Raw genomic sequence first — 22,501 nt, forward strand, 5'->3', positions numbered from 1 at the left:
GCTGTCAGGAATGTGAAACAATGAAGACTGTGAGTGCGCGTGTAAGACAGTTGGACAAACTCATGTACGATTATAAGCAAAGTGAAAGATGTGAAAATGAAAGTTGTGAAAGTGAAAACGCTGTCACAAGTGACTGTGGTAAAACATCTAAACAAAGTGAAAGTTGTGACACTGAATATGAACAGCGGTGTTTATAATAATTTTTTTTTCTCGGAAATTTGGGAAGTTACAACCCGAGTAACTTGGACCGCTTAACGCAAGAATGTGCGTAATTCAAAATTTGATCCCTATCGCATACAGCTGTAATAATATGTTCTTGTTGCAGCTCATTTAACTGTTCCTGAGATAATAAAAATTGTCATCGCCGAGATCATCAATAAGTACATTAACACTAAACGTTTCTATATGTGGAAGTCTCAAAATTGTTCTGACGGCACGTTCGTGTTCCGCTTTGTTTTATATGAAAACTCTCGCGTGATGGTATATTATATAATGCGACATAAATAATTATTCGTTGACTCTGTCAAGACAGACTCCGAAACAGAATGGTTTTTATTTTTTATTTTATAAAGTCCTGTTTTTTACTAGTTGTTTCTGACAAGGCAGAATCTGGAACTTATTTGTTATTTTAAAAAATTATTTTACAAAATCCTTCAAATTTTTCTGCTTTTGGTCAATTTTGGTAGATTGCTAGTCAAAATTGATAAAAAAATCCTTCTTTTTCTGTCTGATTTTATTAAATAAATTTTGAAAGTAAAACCTCAACCCCTTTTTCTAATTGAGTCAATAAAAGAAAAAATATTTCCTGGAAAAATTACTAAAATTATGTAGACTTCAGCGGATTTTTTATTTTTGTATACCGTTTTTGAGTCTGATTTTATAAATGTTCACTGAAATGTGACCATAAATCGTTGAAATTTGAAGAAATTTGAAGCATTTTTGTAAAATTAAAACATTTATTATGATAAATCTGTTTTTGAGTCTGTTACAGTCAGAATCTCACATACAAACTTATTGCAACAGATTCTCCTCTTAAATCAAGAAGGTATCCGTACTGGTCAGCAAGGTTGAAATGGATCCGTGACAACAGCAGATTTTGATATCGTAGATAAATCGGATTAACAGATTCTAACAATACAAAATCCAGGTTAGGATTGAGGGTGAATGTGTATAAAATATATCCCGGCTGGGCCTGACTGGATATTTCAAGATTTACATGATAGCTGCCATCAATCGCATCACATACAAGAATGACTGCGATTGTTGATGTGATGTTTACTACAGCTGGTGAATATCTACCATTGTATATTCACTAAGACCTGTTTGAAACGTTCGTCGACGTGGTGTATTCGTGCAGGACTTTATGAGATGGTGGCAGCGACCTTGACACAGCATCTAGCACAGCGATTACTTCACGACCGCTTATTGTCTGTGTTGGTAATGTTGTATTCCAGATCGGCGTAGCGTTTTGCACTCTGGTACTATATCGTAAACATTCTATTAGCGAGGCTAACCCGTACGAATCAAAATAAACAACCCACGTGGAACAATCCCATATGCAACCCAATGAGTACCTGGACCAAAAATTCCATCGAGATTAATTATACTAGTTCAACACGGTTTGGTTTTCCCCGTAATTGGTCACGCATAAAAACACCTATGAAGTTTTTGATATTTAATTTCTTAGCAGCATCAAGTAAATCGAATTTGGACATGGTAAGCATGTTTATCGAAGTGTTCCGGGTAGTCTTAGACCCGACCGTACCATGAATGGGGGGGGGGGGGTTCCAGCGGCAGTTTCAACAGCACCAAGTTCAGCTGCTTTTTCAACAGCTGGAGCTTCAGCGGATATCAACGCTAGCATAGCTGCAGGAAGTGAAAATATACCACCTATCTTGACTGTGTCTTTAATGGCACCCGCAGAAAGATTACTTCTAACAAAGTTCTTTGACCATTTGAAGTTACTGAAGTAAAGAGTTGACATTCTGTCAATGATAGTTTACAGCAACGCTGTGGATTTCAATAATATGTTTATATCAGAATTCTTTTTTATGCTCATTATAGCTTTTTAATCTGACCAGGATCATTATAGCTTTTTAATCTGACCAGGAGTCAGATTAACACTAACATGATGATATGATATTATAATATGTTGAGCGATTTAATTACTGATCACGAGTAATCCGGTTACATGTTTTCCACTAGGACACCAATGCCTCTCATTCTTCCAGCAACACCTTCAAGGAGCATTGTTTAGTCTGGGAGTCTAACAGCGATTGCTCTATAATTAGGACTAATTCCTCTTGCCGCACGAGCTCGAAAATGTATATCAACGACAAATTATGTAAAGAAATTCAAATGTTCCAGTGAGAAATAACAGATAGGATATAATGTTTTGTAATCCCACTGTGATATTTGCAAACCAGAATCAACATTCTGATCACGCCCCATGAATGTCATCAACTGATGATAAGCACGTGCAACATAATTATTATCCAAATGCAGCGATTGCAGCTGCTTTTGCAACAGCTGATGCTGCAGAGGCAATCAACGATGGTACAGCTGCAAGAAGTGGAAATGTACCACCCGTCTTGACTGCATCTTTAATAGCACCCACAGAACGATTACGTCTAACGCCAGTCTTTGATCCTTTGAAGTCATTGAAGTGCCTGAGTTGACGTTCTGTCAGTGATAGTTTATTTGGACCACCTGCGATCTGTTCTGATTTCAGCAATATTTGTATTCCACAATTACCTTTTTTAAACTTCGTATAGCTTTTTAATATGACCAGGAGTAATACTAACATGATGATATGACATAATGATATGACATGATAATGATGATATGACACAATATCATGAGCGATTTAATTACGTTTTCCACTGGGACATCAATGACTCTCATTCGTCCACCAACACCTTCAAGAAGCAATTGTTCTGTCTGAAAGTATAACAGTGGTAACACCTGCTGGCAGTGAACTTACTCGAGCTCGAAAATGTATGTCAACTACTGACTGTCTAAACAAATCTAGGTGTTTCAGCGAGAAGTAGTAGGTCGGATACTACGTAGAGAAATCACGCTGATCTGTTTGCAACCCATAATCTACATTATAATCACGCCCAATGAATGTTTTCAAGCAATGATAAGCACATGCAACGTGATTATGTTCAAAATGCAGCAATACCTCTTCAGACGGTTCTTGATGTTCATTCATCCCCGAAGAAACTTCACTAACCCCAAGTTGGTCAAATACCATATTATTTCGTATTTGAGAATCCTGTCTTCGGATATCTTGAAAAACTATAAATAAATGTCGTAGTGTTGAACCTCCTTGTTCTCATGCGATCTGCCATGCAAATTAGCCGACAGTTGTTCTCGTGATCGAATCTGCAGTCATCATCAACCGTGACAACGTTGATTTAACACATGCGTCCATAAAAGAAAGCAACCGTTGTTTTTCATTCAGTGATGGAGTCATTGTTGGCATCCACAACGACAGTTTTGTTAGTATTGATTTACCTGCATCAACCCCAGCAGCACGCCATATTCCATCATTGTCGGTTGATTTTCTTACAAGTTCTACGGTGTGTTTAGAGCCAAATATAACTTTTCTAACATGTCTGCATAATCCAAAGATATGTGACAGCGGAATCACACATCAAAATTCTTCATCGGTATTTTACATTGATATGCGTCCTGCGAATCCCAAGTTGAAATTATCATTCATCGATGCAACTTCAGTTCCAGCTACATTCAGTCTCACGTTGCTGCTCTGGGGCTGATCAGTGGTATCCTTTGCAAACAGCATTAACGGACCAGCTGACCTCGATTAATCATCGCTATATCTTGCATGGCGAAGTATCGTCGTAGCAATATCACCATTTTCGAGACATGATTCAATATTCTTTTCGTCGATGTTGTATGTGGCACTATTAATAACGCAATGACTCCTTTATTAACAAAACCAAATCCATCACCAATTCCGTATGCTGTATTATCTACTTTCAAAAGTCTACCTTCGATCTCAATGAATGCCTTAGCGGGCAAGAAATATTTACTTTTATCCTGAACATGTAACTCGATTCTTGCCCGCGAGTCGGGTACAAACGCATCACAAGAATAATACTGATAATCACGCACCGATTCATCCTTAAGCACTGGTGCATTCATGTCAAATGCTGAATCAGATACAGATGTTTTTACTGGCTGTGGTCTGCGTATCAATCATGCTAGCCTATCCTTGATTACTGAGAATACTTTACTGGCAATATCACCAACAGTGCCAATACGTTTATCGCGAACAACAATACTGTTCTTTTTCTAGTTGCTTTACAATATGCATTGCCTTTGGGGCTATTCTTCTGAATAGACCCTGAACAACATCGCCGAGTCAATCTGCGTAGTTAACTGTATATGTTGTTCATCGTGAATTTATCCCCTTGACCATTATAGGTACACGTTGAGCTTTATGTACGATCATATTATTTTCTTGCCACTGATTTAATTGCTTCAATCACTGCGGTAATCATCAACAATTTCATCGATGAGGGCCGGATAAACATCAATGTCCATGATACCGTCTGTAAATAATCTCTGACAAATAGCAGCTGCTTCATTAATGATTGCAGGGAAATTATTGCCAGCTCGTCTTCCGCCAATCAGAATTTCTAGTCTATCAACATAGGCAAGGACGTTATCGGGACAAAGTTTATCGGGCATCGGAAGGGCTTGTTTTACTTTGTTTTTACACTGCCAGTGGCAAGACATTTTCCGGATTTTTTCCTTGGCTGTTGTAATACTGGCTGTGGTTGTTGTTGCAATTGTTTATGTTGCTTTTGTAGTTGTTTTTGTTGTGGTTGTAACCATGAAAAATAGTTATCTATTCCATTGATAAATGCAGTATATCGTGTGTCATTATTTTGGACCTGATCAGCTCGATAGTGTAGGCGAAATATCTATTTGTACCAGTTACCACGACTTACAGCATTATTCTTGTACTCGGGGTTCAAAACGTTTTCTCTTTGATCAAAACTTTGCGCGGCATAGATAATTTTTCCACGATATACATTTTTTTTTAATGACGGCAACACTAAATGATGATTTCCATAATACATTTTTGGGGTAATGGCAGGTCGATTTGAGTTAAAATGACGCCATGGATACACGTAACTCTATTCAAGAGGAGTATTGCAGTTAGCAAGTTTAGACTTTTAGCTGTATATTAAATTCATTTCTGAACAGTTTGAGTTCAGTCAGATTAACTTCTAAGGAAACGCGGATTCACAATTTAGACATAATAGTCTAGAGAATTTATAAACATTTTTATAATGTCCAGTAAGAGGTTACTACATAGATCCTCTATTCCCCCAAAAGTGAATGAATATATTCGAATATCTTAAAGTAGGACTTTAACGTACATCTTAATTGTGAAATATGACGCTTATATTAAATGACGACTGGGTCACGTTTTCATCGTGACTCACAAAAATAAGTATTTTTTCTGAATAAACCATGGTGATATTAGATACCCGTGATATAAAATAACGCGTCTAAGTATCCTTTTAGGAAATTTTCGAACCGTATGCGCACATTTATTTCATTTGTTATATCGAGCCATAAAAGAGAAATTATTGCTGCTGTTTATGATGATGCTGATGACGATTCTTTTTCTTTTTCTTCTTCTTCTTCTTCTTCTTGTTCTTATTTTTATTATTATTATTATCATTATTATTATTATTATTATTATTATTATTATTATTATTATTATTATTGTTATTATTATTATTCTCTTGGAATTCTATTTTTGACAAGGCTTATGGACAACATACTTTATTGCTAACATGAGATACGGACACTGTGGATATGGATTTCTGACTTGAAAACTCAAGAACAATCTACCAAAGAGTTTCAGGCTTTAGAGTTTGAAATAAATACACGGGTATTATATGTATTTAATTTGCATTGTGTGTTGACGTTTCTCCATGATTATAAGTTATGCATGTCTATATTGTATGAATGACCTAGGGCCAACCTGACGACTCACATATATTGTCTTCTTTTTCTGTAAACAATATATTACATGGAAAATTTTAGGTTATATATCAAGATCATGGAGATAAACATGCTTATGTGACCTTTTGACCTTGGAAGTTTCTAGAAGGAATCTTGTTTATGAATGTGATGGAAAAGTCCGTTAAGATGACAGAGTATTTTCAGAAAATGGAAATTACGATGTAGGTCAAATGGAGAGACATATAAAGTTGTTTACATCGGAATTTATTCTTTCCATATCTTAACACTAATCTTAGCGAAATCGGTTTGTATTCAGATGAGAGAAATTACTTTATTTAAATTATTGATTGGAATTGCAACGTGTTCTTTGATTCTAGTACTAAATTACTATTGGAATTATTGTGAATTCATTCAATGACATTTTTGATTATATCATTGTAGTACATCAAAACTGTAAGCACATCGCGACAATCCAGGTTAATTATTACATCAATACTTTCAAGATCCGAATTCATTTGGAACACAACTGGAACTCATTTGGAATACTCTATACTTTTGGTCCAGATATAGAAATGTTGACTATTTAGGATTTAATTCACAATGCTTTAAGTTCTTTTTAATTTTTCATTTTGCTTCTAGGGAAATAAATTATCTGTTTTGTTTTACAAATCTTATTGGTTTTCGCTCTTTTCTGTTACTTAGTTTGAGACCATAGAATCCTAAAAAGAAGTCATAATTTCACACAGTACTGCCAATATAAACTTTATAAAAATACGTGGAGGCGCGGAGAGTTAGTAATTAGTGCGCTGGACCGGAGACCGCAAGGGTGCGAAATAGAATCCTACTATCCGATAAGCCTGGGTCGTTTTTATGTTCTTACGTAAGGCATTTTATTCCAAATGTCTTGATATTAAACAATCTAATTGTTTTGCTATGCCATCAAACACCAAATCAACAACATCGAAAACAATATAAAGATACGTAAAGAATTTAGTTTAAATAACTAATAATAATTTACTGTTCTGTAGATGTACACAAATCAATACGAAAATTTTCCTTACTTAAGTCAGTATACAAAAACCATAACTAAAATAGGCCTCATTTCATTCCATCTGCAAGTCATGACTGAAGTGGACCTCATTTCATTTAACACACATACCATAACAAAAATGGACTTTATTTAATTCCATATACTAACCATGACTGAAATTGACCTGATTTCATTTAACATATAAACCATAACGGAAATAAGCCTTATTTCATTCAGTCTGGAAGCCATGATTGAAATGGGCCTTATTTCATTTAACACACAAACCATAACAAAAATGGACTATATTTAATTCAGTATTCAAACCATGACTGAAATGGGCCTTATTTCATTCAACACACAAACGATAACAAAAATGGACTATATTTAATTCAGTGTACAAACCATGACTGAAATGGGCCTTATTTCATTCAACACACAAACCATAATAAAAATGGACTATATTTAATTCAGCATACAAACCATGATTGAAATGGACCTTATTTCATTCTATCTATATGTTTTCTCAATGTGCTAGCCTTTAATGAACATTTGAAACTTCTGAGGGTACAAGCGTTAGCTTCAGATTTAAGCACGGGAACACTTTCCAAAAGGTATTTATTATTTTGCCAGGACCATAGAAGATAATCGTGACGTGGTTAAAAATGTGAACGTTTCCAAGCTGATGACACATTAGATGAATATGTATCCCTGATGACTAAATAGTTTAGTCCTGGCAAAATTAAGATATATCTGAAAATGTTTTCTTTTCTCTCTCTCTCTTTCTCTCTTTCTCTCTCTATCTCTCTCTCTCTCTCTCTCTCTCTCTCTCTCTCTGGAGCTGGTTATTCTGACGCAAATTATTGTGGGGCATTGCTCCGTTTAAATCCATAAATATCCAATTGAAACAAAATTATCAGCAATTACAGATCAAAGTACTCGAAATAGCGCGAAAACAATTATATTTTTGGGCACATCGCACGATTTTTTTTTTACCTAAAACGCTATTTACGATGTTTCTGTGTGAACGAACATGAACTTGACTTCCGATAGGTATAGCAGTAACTTTCCTATAAAGCTTTCGACACTGACAGTTTAATTCCATGTCGTGTCATTGAGTGGTAAGAATTATGTGGGCGGCCAGTACCTGAAAAAATGGAATTCCCAGCTCTCTCTCTTGTCGAGGCCATACAGTTTTAGTACTTGCCAAGAAAAACTAGTAATAATAGATATTCTATAGTTGATACCAGTCCTATTAAATACGGAATATTATTTTACTCAGACCTCTTATATGAATGAGATTCCCACTGTCCCTAATTACTAACAAGCGAACTCTCAGCCAGCGGAATAATTTTGGCGCAATCGATTGGAAAATGACCGTGAAAGCTCTAATCTAATTACTTATCCTTATATTGTATTTCATGTAAGATGTACGAAACGCGTTCCATTCAACAAGAGAATTACATTTGACAGACGATTGTTTAAAATTCCAATCAGTTAATAATCATTCCGTAAGTCGATGACAACCTTATATTTTTATCATTTTATAGATTGAAACAAATTTACATATCATGCTTAAAGCTGACGCATACAACAAGGATATCAAAATATTATCATCGATCGAGGTACATGGTCAGTCACACATGTCATGTTACACTCACTTGTATCTGTCACTCAGGGTATGTTAAATTTCCGCATGTCTTATCACCGGGTATATTAGTCTTCCACGTGTTTGGCACACAGGGTATGTTATATTTCCGCATGTCCTTGACCCATTGTGTTTCTCTTGCACATGTCCTTCACACAGGGTATGTCTCATTTCCTGATGTCTTCACGCAAAGTATGTTACCTGTATACATGTCCTTCGCATAGGTCACATTACATTTCCGCATGTTCTTCACGCCGGATATGTTACATATCTGCATGTCATTAACATAGGATATCTTACGCTTCACCATTTCCTTCACACAGGGTGTGTTAAATTTCGGCATGTCCATCACACAGGTATATTACGTTTCCACTTGTTTTTCTCACAGTAGATGTTAGTTAAGCTTCCATATGTCCATCATACAGGGTAGGTTGCACTCGCATGATTGCAAACATTCTGATGACATGCTTTATGTGTGTCTCTGTCTATGTATGTTGAGCTCTTTACTTCTAATTTTCTGGATATGAATATATTCGAGGACAGATAATTTGCTCCAAGTCTAATCTCGTAAAAATACATTTGTATCTCTCTCTCTCTAACACAACGACGATGATATCGACGATGATATCAACGATTGTGGTGCTCGTGTTGATCATTTGCGTTAAAAGAAACTGTTATGTGCAGAATTGGACTACTTATTCAAAATCATGATCAAAATTATTGTCTTGAGAAATATTTCCATTTTTTATTGGTATACTACTACTTCACTTCATCCGATGGATCTTATTCGTTCCTGTTATTCCTTCTGAATATGTTCCCACTTGTAATGGCTTTGTAGGGGTAGTCTTAAACGTTAGTTGTTTGCATCAATGTAACTAGTTCTTTGGACAGGATATTTTATGCTGGATGTTTATGCAAGGTAATACATTATAGTCCTCATTTCAATTCACAAAGTATTTTAAATAGTCACGTTATCAATGTCCCTCACATTTTGAGAATTTCGGTATTTCCGAATTATGCTTAACTTCTCTACATTCTTGCTTTCTACCCTTTCTACTTTGTTCACATACTTTTTAATCAATTGTTTCGCTATCTATTGTTATAGCCAACTACTTAAGATTTAAGTGCATCCCGAGAAGTGTATTCATTAGAAGTACTTTTAATTATTTGATACAGACAATTCCAAAATATGTGCAATTCTGAAAGGTATTTCAATGCATATGATGTAGCTGATGGTTTGACTCTAAGGTGATATCGAATGATATATTTAGCTGATTGACTCAACAACGTGCTTTCTTATGTTCCATCATTTGACGATTTCATAGATTGGTCTCCCTTCTTTTCATTCTGGGTGTTTTAGCGCAACATCTGGCTGTAGTATGTTCATGCATTTAATAAATGTATCGATTTATGTATAGATTTATAACATATATGTTCTTTGTACACAATTCGTTCTACGTCAAAGCAACAGAGCTAGATGTAAAAGTATGCGAAAATATATCGGACACGTTCCATAAAGATTGATATATCCGTAAAATTCTTTGCCCTTGTGGCAACGGATTTAAACCCTGTTATTTTCAATGTGACTACATTAACTTCACCAGTAGTGACAACACTTCTGGAACTCGACTTTTCACGAGATTTATCTGAGTCTTTCTCTATAACTGAACAAATTAAGTACCCTCAGTATTGCTTTCACTGAACATCACAAGATAAGTCAAGTGAGTGCTTTCAATGTCAGGCTTTACATCTGGAAAGGTTCATGTATCGTTGCTGTTTGTGATAGAAAGAAGTTATCGTTGCATCGGCCTTTGTGCAACCTGAAGAAGGCACACCTTTTTCTTGTTGACTTCCTATTGTAATTTCCATGCACAGTCTACTACAGACTAACGAAAGATTCTCAATCGACTACAAACTTAGATGCTCATACGACTATGATTTTGGGTAATCAGTGTAAAGAATACAGAAGGTAAGAAAATGAGTGGCAGATTTTAATAATGGTTTTAGCACAGACTAACTAAGACATTAAGGTATGGAATTGAAACAGTACAGTAATAGTTTGTCCCATGAGATGTGTTTAATTTACTATCCCCCAGAAAATTTAGTACAATATATCTATGAATATGCCGGTAATGAAAAGTTTTTTTTTTAATTCAGGCACTAGATACAAAGTTATACAGTTTCAAAATCTCGAGAACTGTAAAAGATCTGAAATCATATTAAAACGAGATAAGGTATATAAGGTGTTTACTTGATGTTGAATTTTGTATGCCTTTGACCTTGACAGACATCCCGCCGTCGTCGATCTCTGGAAACTGTAGTTTCGAGGATGATATGTGTGGCTGGAACGGTACTTCCGCTGGCTGGAAGATCGGAAGGGGATTGAGTGGTGTTCATGGGACAGGCCCAGCACAGGACCACACCTATAAGAACGGTTGGAACTAAAATCTGTTCAATTATTGAAAGACAATCATTATTAGAAAACAAATGATTACACTACACCTCTTGCAACAAATGCTTCAATATTTTATTACTTTGTAGATCCAGTCAGTTAATAATAATAATAATAATAATAATGTCAGGACATATTTTACTTACCACATATATCACTGACAGCTAAATAAGGAATATATTAGAACGAGTGGCATATGTCTTATGATTGACGTTACACACCAAGTTAGTTGTTTGAATGAATGAACACGTTCAAATTCATACTGAAATAAAATCCCTTATGAGTTTCATACATGAATACATGGTCCTATAAGTGTTATATCCGAATAACGTCCCCAATATGTAGCATATTGGAATAAGGACCCATATATGTGGCATATTGGAATAAGGACCCATATATGTGGCATATTGGAATAAGGACCCCCTACATGTGGCATATTGGAATAAGGACCCATATAAGTGTCACGAACGCATCAAAATGTACTCGTCATGCTCTGTGTATTTATGGATGATGGGAGCAAAAGACGTAACTTGGCTCAGGTATAACGATCTCTTTCAATGACATAATCGAGAACACAATGCCATCTCTTTTCAAGGAAACAATTTCAAATAAAGTCATGAAAATGTATATTTGATATGCCAATACACATGTATTTAGTTTTATAGTTTTATTTTTTATTTTTGTTTCCAGAGACCGGGAAATATTTGTATCTAGAGTCAAATACAGTAAACACAAGTCAGTCACAGATGCTACAGAGTCCCCTTTTTCATTTCGATGACAGCTGTTTGTCCATGTGGTATCATATGCGCGGTAATGACATCGGTAATCTGACAATTTCAATAGAAACGAACAATAGCGAAACAGTAAAGAGATCCATAGGTGCAAATTATAGCACAAGAACGATTCTTTGGAGTCAGCAGGGAGAGTTGGAAGATAATTGGTATCGCGTTCAGATAACAATACAGACTCAGCAGGATTTCAGAGTCAATCTGGAGGGGACTACTAACGGAACTTACGGGAAGATAGCCGTTGATGATATACAGATCTCCAACTATTCTTGTAAAGGTTAGCATCACTGGGATAATCGTATTAAATTCATTCATTTAACCGTTTAATCATTCTAAATAGTTAGGTTAACGTCAGTGGGATAATTGTATCAAATTCCTTCATTTAACCCTTTAATCATTCTAAATAGTTAGCTTGCATCAGTGGGATAATTGTATTAAATTCCTTCATTTAACATTTTAATCATTCGAAATAGTTAGGTTAACATCAGTGGGTAAATTGTATCAAATTCCTTCATTTAACCCTTTAATCATTCTAAATAGTTAGCTTGCATCAGTGGGATAATTGTATCAAATTCGTTGATTTAACCCTTTAACCATTCTAAATAGTTGACAAAATTTAAACATATTACTGTCCAAGAATCGCTTTCAATGTAAATCAAACATACTGTTATTTGCATTTTTATAATCTCAATATATTTTACGAGCAGATGTAAGAACATTTAGCGAGAAAAGAAAAAAATATAAAACTTCACGTAAGTTTTTTAAAATCATGTAGACAATTACAACAGTCACGGTTGGATCGTTCTGGCATGGAGAACATGTTGATGTGGTTTTATGTAATTTTAATTTTGTTTTACTGCATTATTGCGATCTTAAATTCTACATCATTTATATTTCCTCGCTAAATTGAAGAATAAAACAAATGCTTTTTATTTATTAGTGAAATTGCAAGCCCGTTACACGCTGTATCAATGTCTTCTGGCCTTGGGAACTAATTTGCTTTTCCCAGATCCTCAGCGAACCGACGCTTAGTAGTACTTGTTTTGACTGGCTTAGTCGTTTTGAACCAGACTTGAATCCAGAACTAGCATGTGTTAAATGACAGTGAGCGTATCTTCCAAAGACATGTTTTTCCCATTCCCTCGTCAGGAAATAGTCAAACATTTAATCAAATCATGATAACTTTTGAAGAATATCGACATTACTCTCTGTAGTCTAGTTGCAAACAACAACTGAAATGTAAATGAGTTCACAATTAAGCGTCAGTAGATAGCTAATGGGAAGGCAATGCATTTCGATTAATTTAAAATGTGAAAACCTTTTTGGAGTAGGGGTTGCCAGCTTTCAATATTACCTTTGAATACTACTGCATAATATTATAGAAAACACCAGACTACGTTGCAAGTACTGCATAACGTAGATTTCTATATGGATGAACTAAGCCAGCTTTTTGATCCATTTGAACAATGGAGGTGATACAGTTGATGGATGAGTTTATTACGCCACAATAGAAATATTCAACCAAATAAACGACTGAATGTAATATCCGCAATCTCCAGCGATGGCTTTATAACAATAAGCTGCAAAACAAGCAATATAGGAAAACATCGTCCTGATCAGTTATACAGTTATTTAGCAGAAATGTCCATATCGATTCCCCAATTGGCTGATTCAGACTATGAGCCGATCTCTCCAGCGTCCATGAAAAAAAAATAACATAGAAAAGCATATCAAGGCCTAGAGCTATCATGTTTCTCTAAGAGACATTCCATTTTACAAGGCAGACCAAGCACTAAATTCGAAAAGGGAAGCAACTGAAGAAGGCAGAAAAGCATGATCCTCAGTGTCGATAAGCCTAGGCGACAAAACCTTTCTTCTTCCACTGGTGGAATGGTCTTTAATACCCCAGCTACAGCAGCGAAACATGGACCACCTATGCAAGACATGAGAGGAAACTCAAGAGCTTCCACCTGAGATGTCTGCAGCGCATTCTGCACAGCCACTGGCAGGACAAAGTACCCAACACAGAGGCTCTAGAACGCGCCAACATGAACAGCATGTTCTCCATTCTCAGCGAGAGGCGCCTTTGCTGGCTTGGCTATGTCAAGAGAATGGACCCAGGCCGCATTCCCAAGGACCTGTTACATGGGGAGTTAGCAGAAGGTACACGACCAACTGGACGACCACATCTGCGCTACAAAGATGTTTGCAAGAATGATATGAAGACGTCAAACATCAATGTCAACGACTGGGAGAGCCGTGCAAACAACCGTTCCAGCTGGCGTCTAGCTGTCTGGCAGGGAGTTCAAAACGCAGAGGAGGAGAGAAAAATAAAACAAGCTGAAAAGAGAGCTAGAAAGAAGGATAAACAAAAGCTTACTTTGGAGTTACGCCATCATCTCCCGTAGACGGACGGATGCCAAGAAGAAGACTTTGCAATTTTCACCATTCTATGTTTTTGAGACATGTTTTAGATTTACTGTACAATACAAGTCATACAGCTCATGTGGTTGGTGCCATTCCAGTCCAACTTTCACTGCCATACGAAAGAGAAGTCACTGGCGAGCCCTGACCATAAAAACCAGTTCCACCTTCCAGGTTGACCTCCGCAAGCGTCTTGCTGCAGCTCATGAGATACGCCACAGAGCTGTGTCCCAGCCACCCCCAACCACGGGTTTCCCATTCCCCATCTGCAACCGTCTGTGTCCATCCGAATTTGGACTCCAGAGCCACAAACTCGTCCACCGTCGATGAGATCGCACAACTTGTCTTCCTCGGCACGAAAGACTACCAATATGTAGTTGTGTATGAATGTGTGTATGTATGTCTTTTTAGTTTGTGTTCTTGACCGTTGTTCATGACTGAGGAAATAGTCTTGGTGAATAACTGCTCTTTGTATTGTTAGTAAGTTATAAATAGATTGTTTATCTGGATTTAACCTTGATTATGACCTTAGAAGGTTGTAGCAAATTAACCTGTATACAGTTAGGAATTAGCCACTTTGTGGTTTTATAGCTTGGTTTTTTGCGCTGGAGTAAATGCTGGCTACGGTGAATTAGGAGGGTGTTTGTAACCCAAAACACTGTCATTAGTAGTGCATGGGGGCACCATAGGGACAAGTGGACGTTAATGTTAAAACAGGGTCCCGGCACGCTAGGGACAATGGGAATTTAACATGGGAAATACAGAAATATGCTGGGCCTGTCTAGGGACAATGGGAATTGAACATGGTGGGCCTGTCTAGGGACAATGGGAATTGAACATGATAGGTCTGTCTAGGGACAATGGGAATTGAACATGGGAGATAACACAGACAATAGACAAACACTGATACAGCACACTAAAAAATTGGGGAGGCAAGAAAACTCAATTCTATTCGAGGCATATGAATGACCCTTACATTCACTTCACTATAATATCCACTCACGCCAAGAGGCAGAATCATAACCATAATCTACCATCCACATACACGAAGAAGCAAAATAACATAAACATGATCTACTATGCACACACGCTGACAAGCCTAATCAAACCCCAAACTCTACTATCCACACACGCAGAGAAGCGGAACAAAACCCAATTTACCATCCACACAGAAGTACAATTAAACAACCATCCATTCTGCTATCCACACAAACGTACGTGAGCGCTTACAAACCCCAATAAGATACTATCCACAAACGCCGAGACGCAAAATCATAACCATAATCTACTATTCACACACGCAGAGAAGCAAAACAAAACCCAGAGTGAAATGAATAGCGAAAGGAAAGACACACACCCTTTATATATACGCTGGTCTGCTATGGATATAAAGTGACCCATACTGTTTAAAATCTAGTCATTTGACTTTTTGCAGTCGAGATGAAACGATCGCATCAATTCATGAAGAAAGGAGAAGAAAGTAAGAGGCAAAAACTTGATGTCTCGCCTCGCACATTAGCTGAAATCTTGGCACAAATTCATGCCAGTGTTTTTGAAGATGACATGAGTAAACCAGAATCCAGACCCAGAGAGTCTTCACCTAACTAAAGTTCACCAGTAAACCCTGAAAAGTACTATCATATTCGAGAGACGAAAAAACGCTCCTCCAGAAAATTTAAAACCACAACTTACACCTACACGGTGAAGTTTAAAGATTTCAAGTTTGACGTACCATTAGAGAAAGCAGAAGGGTTCATCACCGAGATGTGGGATTCTTGTTAACCAAACTGACACACCAATGTCAAGCCAAAGAAGACGATTGCTTGAGAATATCCATACATCATGACAGCTTGAAATCCCCTGTTTGGATCGAGTTTAGCAGCCCAGCAGAATTGACACCTTTCAAAGTCATCGACAAGATTCAACACATGCAACTATCCAATGACCAATTTCACATCACCGATGGAAAAGCGACACTGTCCATGACCCACGTGCCTCTTCCCTAAGGGACTGGGGACAAAAGGGTCTTATTGATGGACGACCTTCGTAACACCATAACAACCCTCGTCCGAATTAACAACCCTTAAGACCAGATGTGCTTAGCCCGAGCCATCGTGGTGGGTTGAACCTATGCCAACAAGAACGACACGGTAGAATGGAAAAGAACCTGGGAGAACATTCGAAAATCGAACCGAGCCTAACAAGGAAGTGAAGCAGAACTCCTGTTACAACAAGCCGGCCTGTCCAAAGACACATCTTGTGGCATTCCTGAAATGCTAAAAATACAAGATGTCCTAGCTCCACGCTGCACCTTGAAAGTGAACCATCAAGAAGTGCGCGGACCTCTGTTGTTTCGAGGCAAAGATTTTAAGGATGGAAAATACATTCACATCTATTATCACGATGAACATTTCGATACCATTACCGCCATCACCGGATTCCTGGGATACAGCTATTACTGTGAGAAATGTGACTATGGCTATAACAATTGAGAGCAACACAATCATTATGGTTCGAAATGCTCAGGTTGTTTAGCCTCTCAACCCTGTCTGGACGAAGGACAAGAACGAGTGCATTGCCCTGCTTGTCAGCGCACTTTTTGCAGCCCTAACTGTTACCGACAACATCTAAAAAAGCACGTATCACAGCAGAAAAGTGCTTGTCAACTTCTGAGATTGTGCCCTGCGTGTGGACAAGGCATACATACCAACAGTGCCAAAGCACACGTATGTTCAGGAAAGTAAAAGGGTCTCATTTGTCACCAAACCGTGGACTTGGAACACCAATGCTACATTCAAAAATATCAACCCCAACAAGAGGAAAATGATGACCAGAAAAAGAAAGGGAATTTTATCTTTTTCGATTTCGAATGCATGCAAGCGGCCGGCATTCACATTCCTAATTTCTGTGTGGCTCACCGAGCATGTGAGAAGTGCATCCAAGAGCATATCTTTAGTCATTGCCTCACTGCAGCAAGATTCCTGGAGGACGTGAAAAAGTCTTTCGGGGATCGAACACGTTAGCCAATTTTGCTCGATGGATCTTATACACCATCGACGAGACGTAGAGCCAAGAGGACATCGAACGTTATGGAGATTGTCATCGCCATGCCACGGTGATGGCCCACAATTTCTCCGGATACGATGGACAATTTCTTCTTAGATACTATACTGAACAAGGCACCGCACGTCCTAAAGTGACTTTGAACGGAGTCAAAATCATTTCCATGCAAGTGGGACAAGTACAGTTTAAAGATTCGATGAGCTATTTGGCCACACCTTTGAGTCGAATGCCTAAAACGTTTGGAATGAGGGGTCGATCCTTTGAAAGAAGCTTGCACCATTGCCAAAGCGTGTTCCTTAGTGTATAGACAACGATTCATGCCTGTAAACACCTTGGCTGTTATCAGTCCTCAAACGACCAGCTTTGTCAAATGTCAATACTCGGTCAAACCCTATGCTGGTTATATTACTTGTGTGACAAGGAAGACAAATGGATTCAGCATGCACGCAACGGAGGGGACGAAAAGACCATCGGAACGTATTCGGTAGAAAGCTGGAACTTGTACGAGTTTAACGGTTGCTTATTTAACGGATGTCCCATCTGCTACCCTGAACGTGCCACTAAAAATCAGTTTTTACAATGAAACCATGGAAGACTTGTACCAGGCCACTTGTCAGAAGCGATTGAAGTTAAAACAGCAAGGATACCAAGTGGCGGAAATGTGGGAACACGAATACGATTGTCGTTTGAAAACCTATCCCGAGTTTCAACGTATCGTAGAAAGTTACAAGTTGATGGACCCCCTTAACCCGATGGACAGTTTGTACGGAGGAAGGACAAATGCCACCTGTTTGATGTACCATGATAACGAACAGAAAGGAGAAGAAATCAAATAATTGGACTTGTGCTCGCTGTATCCTTACGTGTGCAAATAGTGTCGCTTTCCTGCAGGGCACCCGCAATTGTTGACTGAACACATCGACCTGGACCACATTCGAGAATACGAAGGCTTTATCAAGTGCAAAGTCTTGCCTCCCACCGACTTGTACCATCCCGTTTTACCTCACCATTGCCAAGGAAAACTGATGTTTCCCCTGTGCCGTACTTGTGCCTAAACGTGCAACCATGACCAGCCTTGTCAGCACATCCAGGAAGAACGCGCCTTGACGGGAACGTGGGTTATCGTGTAATTGTTCAAACTCTGGACATGGGATACCAACTGTTAGAAGTGTACGAAATTTACCACTTTCCCTAGACACAGAAATGCCACAAGGGCGACGAGACTCAGAAAGGCATTTTCGCAGACTACGTGGATGTCTTTTTGAAACTGAAACAAGAAGCCAGTGGCAATCTTCCTGGTGTCATACTCCCGAATATGAAAAGACATTCAAAGATAAATACTGGGAGCAGGAAGGCATCACTTAGGACCACATCGAGGAAAACAAAGGCAGGCGATCGTTTGTCAAAGTGATGTTAAATTGTTTGTGGGGCAAAATGCGACAATGACCGTGTTTACCCAAGACGGAATATTTGACAGAACCTTCTCGCTACTTCAAGATGATTCACAACAAAACCAAATACATGAAACACGTGGAGGTCAATTGCGAAGAAGATCTGGACCGAATTTGGAAATGTCATCATTGCTTCTTACGTGACAGCCCATGCTCGCTTAAAATTGTAAGAAGCTTTAGAACTGTTAGGGGATCGTGTGCTATGCTTTGACACAGTTGCATTTACATCGATCGCCCGGGTCAACATCACCCTAACATCGATGTGGACCGTTTAGGAGCCTGGACAGACGAGCACCCCGACGACAAAATTCTAAGTTTTGCAAGTGGCAGTCCTAAAGATTACGGCTGCAAATACCGGGACAAAGAAGGAGAAGTGCACACTGAGTGTTAAGTGAAAGGATTGACTCTCAATTATTGCACTAGTCAAGTGGTGAATTTTGGGGTATTGAAAGAAGCCTTGCAGTCTGGAGAGGATGTAAACTTTAAAGTGACCACCTACCAACCGAACAAGATTGTACGTTTACCCACTCACCAAATCGTCAGTCGACCCTTGGAAAAAGTCTATCAATCTGTGTAGCAGAAGAGAGTGCGACTTCCCAACCACTTCACTTTGCCGTACGGTCAAATAGATATTAGTCAGCATATAAAAAGGGACAATGTGCAAGATGGATAGGTGATTGTGACTACCAAGACCAAACGAACAAGATGAATACTTTCAGAGAAACATAAAACAAGTTCAGACAGGCATAATTCAAGTTCGGTGATTATCAAGTGGAATGCGATGCTGTGCCTTGCGTTGAGAGCGATGCAGTAAAGCATCATGGGAATTTTGTTTTCACTACTACCACTACCACTACTCCTATCATAGAAAGTGATGCTGAGCGTGTCAATCCTGACGGATGTGAAAGCGATGCTAATCCTCATCGTGGACTCTTTACTGGTTTCATTGTGAATGTGGATGGCAACCTTCACGGCTACCACCCTTCGGATGTCATCCAGCCCTGAGCAAACTGTTGTATATGTCACCCTACCCTCATCGAAACGACCCTGTGAAAGACGAATATTCGTTTCCTGTGCGTTTGCCTGAATACTGCAACTCTGAAAATCGTTTGCAATCGTTCAAACTAAAATGGAATAAACATCTGGGAGGACCGACCCCCGAAAATTAGCCAAAGCTGGATTTTTCTACTTGGGCGAAGGGGATTAAGTTAAGTGTATCAGTTGCGGTGTGTCACTTTACCACTGGGAACAACAAGATTCATCTAACTGAAACATGCTCGGTGGTCTCCGAACTGTCACTACCTACCTTTAGTGGGGTCGAATCATGGAAGTAACCTACCATGTTGTTTAAGAAACCAAATGTGCTAGGAGTCAAACGTTGGACACCACTGAGACCAGTATTTAAACCCCATTTAAAAAATGATATTCAATCATTACCAAAAGAACTGCAAGAGAAGATCTACAAGGACGTTTGGCAGTACTTGCCATCGCGATTACTCAATGGGTGACGGTAGAACTTTTGTGACGAGAAATTCACAAGAGGAAAGTGAAAGAAGTCAACAAACGGATTAGATTTTTCTGGATCAAGTGTGAGTTCACCCTATTATTCTACTTTAGACCGTTTACATTAGAAGATTTCAGTGGCATTATTGATCGTTACCCTGGGCAGTGGCCAGAAATTAATCACTATGTTGATTACTTTCGCTCTAGGAGAATATTGTAAAGACAATAATACTGACTCCTATGATCATGGATACTTGACCAGAGAACATTCTGGGCTTGCCTGAGGAGTTGAGATAAAGGATTTACCGCGAACTGGTCAAAATTCAAGTGAAGCGTAAAAAACAATTGCATCCGTTAGGTCAACGGTGTTTAAACCATTGGGACCTGACTGATATAAGAGGACTGATTCATGATAAAGTGTTCCAGTGGTCAGACCTTGTTAAACGCTTCAAGGACGAGAAGGATCGATGTGTTGATGATTTTCGTTACTTCGAGATGAACCTACTGCAACGAATTGACGTAGAAGAGTTGGATTATTACAAAAATCTTTTACGCAACGTCATCTTTGTGGAAGAGGAAATTTCTGAACGAACTGTGATCTGTAGGTTAGTGATTGAACCTTTTAGATTCGCTACTAGATAAAATCATCTCTGTGCAGAAAGTACATTTATTGCTTCTGAAGAAAAGAGGGCATAAAAACAGGCTGCCATGCCACGGCTTTTATCAAAAGTGATTCAACAGATTCCGCGGAAGGAACTCAATGACCATTTTCAAACCGTGGAAGATTGCCAACACTTAGTACGACAACTGTATCTATTCAATTTGGGCCGACGTGTGGTGTGTGTCTTAGTGACTTCATTTCTAGGATTTCGTTTACCAGCCGATTCCTTGTGGACTCTTTACAAACAGTACTTACCACTCAATCAAACATGAAAGTGGTGCCTTTAAATGGTCACGAGTGGCTCGTTTTGCTCAAAGCCTTGCGTTTTCATCTGGATACTTCTCGATCTCTACGGGAAAAAAGATTCGTCAACTTTTGGGTACCGAAGAGGTGTATGTCGATGTGTGACTTACACCCCCAATGGACAGATGTACGTGACTGGAAAAAATTGGGTTTTGAGGCTTGGACCCAAGAAGTGGCCCAGTATGCTCGAGAGTTGGGATCCTTCCTTCCAACGTCCAAGGAAAAAGTCACTTCTCAACCTGTGTTGGTGACAGTACCAGAGGAACCCGTCACCGAGGACAGGACTGTCAAGGACATTCCAGAAAGACCCTTTCGGGATGACAATTATGTGACATTACCCCCTCTAGAACCTGTAAGAACATTACACAAAATATGTTGTACAGAGACTTGTTTCTATTCCACTAATGATCGTTTTAATGTGCATTTTATCGTTGTACTTAAACCTTTGGCTTTTGTATATTTTATTATTTCGTGGGGTTTTTTTTGAAACATCAATAAACGTGTCTTGAAAAAAAAAGAATAAAAACTCTTGTCTTGTCTGTTTTCGTGTCACAAGTGACATTCCTGACACTATGGCTACCTCTACTGGCTCTGTTCCCTCTTCCTCCGCTTTCAAAGTAATCGACGAACACTTAGATCGTGCCAGTTGGAAGACTTTGTATCTTCGCAATCCCTTTAACATGCTCATTGCTGGACCTAGCGGTTCACCAAAACTGAATTTGTCAAACGTTTGATAGAACGTAAACATCATTTGATTGATTGTCCACCTCAACGAATCCTGCGGTGTTACAAAGAATGGCAATCGGCGTACAGCCTCTTGCGAGAGAAGAATGTCAAGGCGATTCCGTCGTGTTTGTGGAAGGCATTCCTAACGAAGACGACGGAATCGTGTCTGACCTACGTCAAACCCATTTGGTCATTTTCGACGACATGTTAGAAGACGAAGAAGAAATTAAACTTTGGTTTACGCGCAAAAGGCATCATCGTAATGCCAGTGTCATTTACATCACTCAAAATTTGTTTCAACAAAGTAAAGCACATCGCACCATCAGTCTCAATGTTCATTACGTGGTCTTGTTTAAAAGCCCTAGAGGTAAATCGCAAGTGCTTGTCTCAGCCAAACAGTTAGGAACGCCTTGGCTAACTCAGGCGTACGACGATTCCACTCA

At 38.6% G+C, this 22,501-nt stretch overlaps 1 protein-coding gene across 1 annotated transcript in view; it reads left to right on the forward strand.

Moving 5' to 3' along the window:
* LOC149792298 (MAM and LDL-receptor class A domain-containing protein 1-like) overlaps positions 1-22,501 on the forward strand; it is an 83,685-nt gene that overhangs the window by 25,441 nt on the left and 35,743 nt on the right. The window contains exons 2-3 of the mRNA XM_089970863.1: positions 10,975-11,121; positions 11,830-12,204. Of these exons, the coding sequence (XP_089826989.1) occupies positions 10,975-11,121; positions 11,830-12,204 (522 nt within the window). The remainder of the gene's footprint in view (positions 1-10,974; positions 11,122-11,829; positions 12,205-22,501) is intronic.

The sequence above is a fragment of the Sinohyriopsis cumingii genome, chromosome 9 (assembly GCF_028554795.1).
Source record: "Sinohyriopsis cumingii isolate HCF-2022 chromosome 9, ASM2855479v2, whole genome shotgun sequence".
In the NCBI taxonomy this organism is placed as follows: Eukaryota; Metazoa; Mollusca; class Bivalvia; order Unionida; family Unionidae; genus Sinohyriopsis; species Sinohyriopsis cumingii.